General features: G+C 48.5%; 1 protein-coding gene across 1 annotated transcript in view; it reads right to left on the bottom strand.

The window, feature by feature from the left end:
* Window positions 1-3204: 3204 nt before the first annotated feature.
* The window catches only part of LOC137368779 (sialic acid-binding Ig-like lectin 15), a 54587-nt gene continuing 48125 nt past the window's right edge, over window positions 3205-9666 (bottom strand). The window contains exon 5 of the mRNA XM_068028982.1: window positions 3205-7969. Within this exon, the coding sequence (XP_067885083.1) occupies window positions 7954-7969 (16 nt within the window). The 3' untranslated portion in view covers window positions 3205-7953. The remainder of the gene's footprint in view (window positions 7970-9666) is intronic.

The raw sequence follows: 9666 nt of genomic DNA, 5'->3' as shown, positions 1-9666 counted from the left end.
GCACTGTTCACAATCATTGCAGCTCCATCATGTAACTTTGATCGACTGACAGTAAAAGCACAGATTCACTCTGAGATCAGTTATTGAAAGCTGACTGACCTCCAGCAGAATCTCCCGTCACACCCGTAAACGCTAGTAACGCGAAGGAAAAACATCAAGGCCGGAATTTTATGTTGGACGGGAGGCCCCACCCACCGGCCGAAAAGTTGGGGGTGGCTGCCCGGGGGGAGCAAAGCCAGGATTTTTCACTTCCCAAGCCCTTAATTGGCCCCGGGCAGGACTTCGACCTGCTTTAGGCAGGAAGTCCCGCCTAATGGAGCTGCCAGCCAATCGGCTGTAGTCCCAGCAGCGTCACTGGGAGTGGTGGCCACAGCTGAGACTACACCCAGCCAGCGGAAGCACGAGGAAGTCTGTGCCCGGAATTAAAGTCAGTTTTTGGGGACTCATCAGGGACAATCAGCCAGGCCCCGACGAGGCAGTTGGGTAGGGGGCGGTGAGGGGGAAGTGTTGTGGAGTTGGGTCGTGGGGGGGGCCCTCTGTGGGGCACAAGGTGCCCAATCAGGAGAACTCCCTTTCCAGCCCATAATAACGCAGCCAGCTTTTGGCTGGCAGTGTGCTTGGGGCCTTTGCTGTAAAATAATAGTGGCGGTGGGAGGAGGCCCTTAAGTGGCAGTTAATTGGCCTGGATGGGTGGGCTGTTTCTCACCACCACCCCACATAAAATTGCAGGGGGGCAGGAAGGTGTCAGGAGCGGCCCTGCCACCACCCTGCTCGATGGTGGGGGTGACCTAAAATTACAGCCCAGGAATGTAAGGGGAAAACACCAGGAATGTGAGTTAAATGTCAAGAATGTGAGCGAGAAAAGGATTGAACATGGGTTGGTTCCCTCTGGTACCTCTGGTAGAGAGAAAAGGTTGAGCAGTAACACCTCCCCCCCCCCAAAGAAAACTCAGGAATTGGGTTACCCAGTTAGCGTTTGATTTATAAATTCTGCTTTAATTCTTGGCCCTAAAATTGTTGCATTCTACAAAACAAAAACTGAAATATTGAAATATTTTACTTGGCCTTTCCTAACCAACAACACTTGACTAAAGTGGATGCGCAACTGGCCAAATGTCACAAATCGCCAGTGTTATGATCCTGTAGTTTGTTTTCTTTTCTGGGAAGTTTGCGGTGTGCCTTTAAGGCTGTAAAAGGATCAGGCCAACTTTAAGGCAACAGGTTCCGGGGACTGTGAGTCAAAAGATGCATTTTAGTTGCCGTTGGATACAACCCTACAGAGTGGAACAGCTAGCTTCAAATGTGCATCATGGTTGCCCCAGATACACCCACTCAGAAACTGAGGCTAAATATACATTGTTGTGATTAACTGTTTGAACTGGCTTTTTATTTTGAAATAGACTGTTCTAAGACAGACAGCTGGACCAGCATGATTGGAACAGAGATCTCTGGTAATTTAAACTGAAGGAAGGTGAATTTTAGACTGATCACTTTTTCACCCCTCAAAATTCTAAAATAAATTGATTAATTGAAGTGCTTGCGAGTTGTTGATTGGCTGAGGCCATCACCGGATGAAAGATGAGTTGATGTTTTGGATGTTGGACATTTTTTCTATCCCCATTGGACGACTGTGAGGACTTCAACCAACCTCGGTCAGTTCCACATTGGAAGATTCCACTTTGGCAGGAGGGTAAATCTGCAAGGAGAATACTTTTTTCTATTTTAAATGTTGTTTATATCTTAGTGTTTTAAGAATTTATTTTTTCTAATGAAACAGTTAATTTGTTGATCTAAAGACACCTGGTTTGGTTAGCCTCATTCGGCAGTTAATAGATGGTCAGTTTGGCTCTGGTTTTCTTTAATTTGGAAAGTTTAAAGTGATATGTTAGGCGATCTGTAGAGGGACGGAAGTATGTTTCTCCCACTGCAATCAGAATCATATATTTTGATTGGGGGCTTTGTCTTGAGCTTGAGGTTGTAACAGCAGGAATAGGTCCAACCAGAGATTATTACTGGGTCACTATTGGATACGTGGGCTGTGGTCACTATTGGATACGTGGGCTGTGGTCACTATTGGATACGTGGGCTGTGGTCACCATTGGATACGTGGATTGTGGTCACTATTGGATACATGGCTGTGGTCACCATTGGATACATGGACTGAGGTCACTACTGGATACGCGGGCCGTGGTCACTCCCTCAGGTTCCTCAGTACAGCTGCTGTTTGTACCTCACCTGCTCCATTATAGAGAACCTTAAGGCTGAATATTGGGAGAGTCTCAGGACTCAGCATTAACACAGGGCAGTAGCTTGAGGCCCCCGCTTTCCCGAAATGGCTGCACCAGAATTTATAACCACCTGCATTTATACAGACTTAGGTTGGGAAAGATCATTTTCAGATTCCATTTGAAATGAGTGTGTGATCAGAGACGAGCTGAAGAGTTGTTTAACATGAAGAACTTTGTACTCTGTATCAGGATCACACAGTGAATGCTAAACACCCGAAGAGAAAATATTTACAAAGCTACGGGAACAGGACAAGGGAGTGGGACTAGCTGAGTTGCTCATGCAGCGAGCCAGCACAGACACGGTGGGCTGAACTGCCTCCTTCTGTGCTGTAACCATTCAATGACTTTAACAACAAAATGAATTTGAACAGTTATTATTCGAAAGCACCTTCTGTAACTCCGTACCGAGACCGACAATAAGACAGCGGAAAGCCAAACGTAGAGAGAACCCATCGCCAACTCTTCAGTATTTCGTCCTTCTCACTCTGCTTCTTGTCTCATGAAACTGAAATACAGAAGTTGCTCAAAGCGTTCCTTCACCTCCTGCGAAACCTGCCCACAATCAGTTTATAAATCTTCCTGAATTTACTAGCTAACTGGAAGTCTCTTCATGTTGATTTGAAAAAGAGAGCAAAGTGTTGCTGACTAACAGACTAGGGATATTTATATAACTATTGAAAAAAAGAGGGACAAACCACAGCATCAAGTGAGAAGGACAGATGCTGCATCAGCTTCCAGTATTGTCAGAATGTCCATCAACCTCTATGGGGGATAAATTGATTAGCGGGGAGGAGGAGGAGTGTTGGGATGGCGTTCGACAAATAACCCACATCCGTAGATTGTGCTGCACAAATACACATTCTTGTGTTCCAGAAAGCTGGGTCCTGAAGGATAGAACTGGAGCCCAAACCTTACGCACTTGTAAGCTTTTATTTACCAAGATACGTTTTACAAGCATGCACCTCCTGATCCCCATTACCACAGTTTCAGTCTGCTCCTATGTAAAGACAAGTGAATCCCCAGTTAATGCCCATCACCTGAACACAATTCAATATTCAATTACTATACCAGTAACCCACACCATTTAAAGATAGTCAGTACCTCTTAAAGAGGAGGTGGATTGGTCTTCTGGATGTGGTGTGAGGAAGTGGAATGAAACCTATCACAAATGTCTGAGCCTGGGAGAGTGCGGACATAAAGTTTCCCTGATGCTGCACTGGAGGCCTTGGTGTCGGAAATGGAGAGGAGGAGGGACATCCTCTATCCCTGAGAGGAAGTGGGTGGTCTGGAGGTGGAGGAGGGACATCCTCTATCCCTGAGAGGAAGTGGGTGGTCTGGAGGTGGAGGAGGGACATCCTCTATCCCTGAGAGGAAGTGGGTGGTCTGGAGGTGGAGGAGGGACATCCTCTATCCCTGAGAGGAAGTGGGTGGGCTGGAGGTGGAGGAAGGACATCCTCTATCCCTGAGAGGAAGTGGGTGGGCTGGAGGTGGAGGTGGAGGAGGGACATTCTCCATCCCTGAGGAGAAATGGGTGGTCTGGAGGTGGAGGAGGGATATCCTCAGGAGAAGGAATGGGGCATCCTCTATCCCTGAGGAGAAGGGAAACTTCATAGCACATGCTGAGGAAGCAAGGGAGGAGGTTACAGAGGAGCTAAACACAAGGAATGTGGAGCCATGTACCTGGATACAGTGTCGATGAAGTTCAATTATCTGACAAGAGTTGTTGAGTTAAGATCAAACTTCAAATGACAGCTGCACTACTAGCCACATCAGTGGCTGAATTAACATCATCCCTATCCCCCACTTACCCACAATTTCTATTACTCAGTACTGAACACTTCAATGAACAGGCTTGACATCACACTCTCACACTCAGCATTGTAGAAAAGGTTACACCCACAACTCACACCACACACAGACGCATACACAGATATACAAACAGATACACACACATACATACACAGACACACACAGAGATACACACCGACACAGACACACAAACAGATACACACACACACACACAGATATACAAACAGATACACACACACAGATACACACACACACGACACACACAGATATACAAACAGATACACACACACACAAACACGCACAGATACACACACCACACACAGATATACAAACAGATACACACACAACACACACACAGATATACAGATACACACACACCACACACACACATATACAAACACACCACACAGACAGATACACACACACACAACACAGATACACACACAAACACACACAGACACACAATCTACACACAGACACTCAATCTACACACACAGATATACAAACAGATACACACAGACACACACACCACACACACAGATATACAAACAGACACAGATACACACACACACAGACACACAATCTACACACACAGATATACAAATAGATACACACACACAGACACACACACAACACAGATACACACACACCACACACACAGATATACAAACAGAGACACACACACACCACACATACAGATATACAAACAGATACACACACATACATACACAGACACACACAGAGATACACACCCACACAGACGCACAAACAGATACACACACACACACACACACACACAGATATACAAACAGATACACACACACAGATACACACATACACAGATACACACACACACCACACACACAGATATACAAACAGATACACACACACCACACACACAGATATACAAACAGATACACACACACCACACACACACATATACAAACACGCCACACAGACAGATACACACACACACAACACAGATACACACACACACACACACAGACACACAATCTACACACAGACACACAATCTACACACACAGATATACAAACAGATACACACACACAGACACACACACCACACACACAGATATACAAACAGAAACAGATACACACAGATACACACACACACAGACACACAATCTACACACACAGATATACAAACAGATACACACACACAGACACACACACAACACAGATACACACACACCACACACACAGATATACAAACAGAGACACACACACACCACACATACAGATATACAAACAGATACACACACATACATACACAGACACACACAGAGATACACACCCACACAGACGCACAAACAGATACACACACACACACACACACACAGATATACAAACAGATACACACACACAGATACACACATACACAGATACACACACACAGATATACAAACAGATACACACACACCACACACACAGATATACAAACAGATACACACACACCACACACACACATATACAAACAGATACACACACACCACACACACACATATACAAACACGCCACACAGACAGATACACACACACACAACACAGATACACACACACACACACAAACACACACAGACACACAATCTACACATAGACACACAATCTACACACACAGATATACAAACAGATACACACACACAGACACACACACCACACACACAGATATACAAACAGACACAGATACACACAGATACACACACACACAGACACACAATCTACACACACAGATATACAAACAGATACACACACACAGACACACATACAACACAGATACACACACACCACACACACAGATATACAAACAGAGACACACACACACCACACATACAGATACACACACACAGATACACACACACAGATACACACACACACACACACACAGCCACATCACTGAGACATATTGCTGAACACTCATTAACGAACTTTCTCTTCCTTGTGGGAGAAGGTGCGGGATAACAGGAGGCAGCACCAGGAAACTGGAACAGACAATTCTTGCAATACTGGGAATGGGAAGGGGCATCACTAAAGCTGTGGTGATTGGTGAAGCTGGAGAGATCAATGATCAGGGTTTCTGTAAACCTAATCTTCCTTCTCGGTCCTCACTTCTTCCCCATCCCACTCAGACTGAATGAAACATTGCAGCTGGTGTCAGCGCACTCTCACTCCTCTCACCAAATCACAACCTTAACCCTTTCGCCTTTTCATTTCAGCTCCCACAAAGAAGAATCTGTTCAGCCAGTGGAGGAAGGAGATGGATGATGATGAAGTACTGTTGCTTGATTTCACTCTCGCAGCTCAGAGACTGACTCTCTGTGGACTTCAGACGCTCGTATAGATGAGGGAACACGGGCACAAGGAGCTGTGGAGTTGGGGGAGCGGTGGGAGGATCCCATATGTGCCAGCTCGCCGGAGGGAAGGTTGCAGACAGTTCTGCTGCACACAACTCAGGTGAGGAGTTTGGATGAGCCAGGCTACAGATGAAGGCTGATGGGCGTGCTCAACAAAGTACTCGGTAAACTGGAAATCCTGCCCAAAAGCCTGGGCACAATATCAAGGAGCGTGGAGGAGTCAGTCCCCAACCTTGGCACAGGGCTTTGCACAGATTTTGGAGCTCATTCATTCCAGGCGGAACCCAACCTGTTGGAGCGTGTGATTACCAATCTGAGCTTCCAACACAGCACAGACTGCTGCCTTGGAGTCTCAGTCTGCTGCCATTATATACCTCTGGGTGCCACTGTTGAAATGGGATTCCAGATCAATGCAGCAGTTCAGCAACAGTTCTCCAGCAGATGGTGAGGGTTCCTGAGGCACTGGGAGACCGGCAGTGGCTCCATAGAAGAGGAGCCTGCTGTTCCCTGTCATGATGACAGCATTCCTGCATCCAACCCAAACACTCTGCCAGTGCCCTTGCTGCCCAGAATGCTGCAGCCCAGGCCGAATGGTGCAATCTCCAGCCCAGCCCTCGAGGCCCAGAGTGCCATCCGCAGTGTCCGTCTGAATTGAAGCTCAGCAGACTTCCTCCGCCCAAGCTCCCAGCCACTAAGAGCACCTCGTAGAAGCAACAACGATAACTGGCATTTATATAACACCTTTAATGTAGCGAATTGTCCCAAAGGAACTTCACAAGAGCACATGAAAGTTACATGATGGAGCTACCAGGATTGTGTACAGTGTTCACAATCATTGCAGCTCCATCATGTAACTTTGATCGACTGACAGTAAAAGCACAGATTCACTCTGAGATCAGTTATTGAAAGCTGACTGGCCTCCAGCAGAATCTCCCGTCACAGCCGAGGAGCTAGAAACAGCAGCCAGTTCCCTGAGCAAAGCAGCTGGAATAATTGGGGTTTCAAACCTGTCCTACTCACAGTCACCTCTGCCCCATGAGCTCTCCCACTGTTTACACCATAAATAAAGCCTGGCCATTTAGACAGACTGATATTGAGAATGTTCACATTCAGATTCCATTCAGAGTAACGGGGTCATCTGGACTTTGTGTGATAGTGTAAAACGGCCAATCAGCAGCCTGTTTTATATCTCTCCCCATTTTTATTTCCATTCCAGCCAATGTCAGGGATTTAAATCGGGCTGTTGATTCGCTATCACCCATGTTACACTGTCCCACTAAGTCTAAATGATCATCACAGTGTGATGCAGAACCTTGCTGAATAGCTGATTAACAGGACGAATTTTGTACTCAGTACCCAGGATCACACAGTGAATGATGACCAAAGCAAGTCCAGTTTAAATTGCTGGATGAGATTCAGTGCAGGGCGAGTGGAACAGGTTTATATTGCGGTTTGAACATTCAGTTTCTCAGCCTCCTGCGATGGATCAGTCCTGCTCCTTTCTGGGGACAAAACAAGATTAAATAAAATGAGCCATATTAACAGTAAAATAAGAGCATTTTCAGAACCGCCATATACAACCTGCAGCTGTTTACATAGGATTCCCCATGTATTTAAAAACAGATTAGATTATCAGTGTTAAACACTGACACAATGGGTCTGATTGTTGTTCCTGTTTTCAGCAAGAACAACAACTTGCATTTATAAAGGGCGGCGTTTGCTGACAACGCAACCATCAGGTGGCGCAGTACTAGCACATGCGAAAATGCAGCCTGTTCCACTGTAACATCAGTGTCTGCGACGTTCAGGCAGCTGCCAGGATTAATGATGGTTTATCTGTTTATCACAGATAAACAACTTCAACCCAAAGATCCACTCAAATATTGTCATGCTGCCACCGCCATCCCACCCCCAACAGTCTCCCCTCCCTCCTGCGCATGCGCCAGTTATTTAGTAGCTAGTCATCTTAATTCACCTAAAGTGAATTACTTTAGGAGCAGTGACTGTCATTTCATAAGCAAACATGACAGCAGACAATGGACATGTTTTGGTTGATACTCGGAGAACGTTGCACTGTTTAAACTTTCTCAGAAGGACAGCACCTCTGACAGTGCTGCACACCCTCCGTAATTCAGTGAGGTTTCAGTGCCATCCCGCTGTCCACTCACTCACTTCCCGCTTCACCCCCCATCCTGCTCTCCGGCCGCTCACTCCCCGCTTCCCCCCCCCCATCCCACTCTCCGGCTGCACACTCCCCACTTCCCCCCCCCCCCCCCATCCTGCTCTCCGGCTGCTCACTCCCTGCTTCCCCCCCACACCGGATCAAGCTCTCCGGCCGCTCAATCCCTGCTTCGCCCCCACACCCGATCAAGCTCTCCGGCTGCTCACTCCCCGCTTCCCCCAAATCCTACTCTCCGGCCCCTCACTCCCCGCTTCCCCCCCATCCCACTCTCCAGCCGCTCACTTCCCGTTTCTACCCCCATCCCACTCTCCGGCCGCTCACTCCCCCTCCCCCCCCCATTCCACTCTCCGGCCGCTGACTCCCCGCTTTCCCGCCCATCTCACTCTCTGGCCGCTCACTCCCCCTTTCCCCCCCCCCCCCCCATCTCACTCTCTGGCCGCTCACTCCCCGTATCCCCCCCGCCATCTTACTCTCCGGCCGCTCACTCCCCGCTTCCCCCCCCATCCCACTCTCCGGCCGCTCACTCCCCACTTTCCCCCCCCCATCCCACTCTCCGGCCGCTCACTCCCCGCTTCCACCCCCATCCCACTCTCCGGCCGCTCACTCCCCGCTTCCACCCCCATCCCACTCTCCGGCCGCTCACTCCCCACTTTCCCCCCCCCCATCCCACTCTCCGGCCGCTCACTCCCCGCTTCCACCCCCATCCCACTTTCCAGCCGCTCACTCCCCACTTTCCCCCCCCCCATCCCACTCTCCGGCCGCTCACTCCCCACTTTTCCCCCCCCCATCCCACTCTCCGGCCGCTCACTCCCCACTTTTCCCCCCCCCATCCCACTCTCCGGCCGCTCACTCCCCACTTTTCCCCCCCCCATCCCACTCTCCGGCCGCTCACTCCCCGCTTCCACCCCCATCCCACTTTCCAGCCGCTCACTCCCCACTTCCCCCCCATCCCACTCTCCGGCCGCTCACTCCCCGCTTCCACCCCCATCCCACTCTCCGGCTGCACACTCCCCACTT

This window comes from Heterodontus francisci, chromosome 4 (genome assembly GCF_036365525.1).
Source record: "Heterodontus francisci isolate sHetFra1 chromosome 4, sHetFra1.hap1, whole genome shotgun sequence".
Taxonomy (NCBI): domain Eukaryota; kingdom Metazoa; phylum Chordata; class Chondrichthyes; order Heterodontiformes; family Heterodontidae; genus Heterodontus; species Heterodontus francisci.
This window is presented reverse-complemented; position numbering and strand designations above follow the sequence as displayed.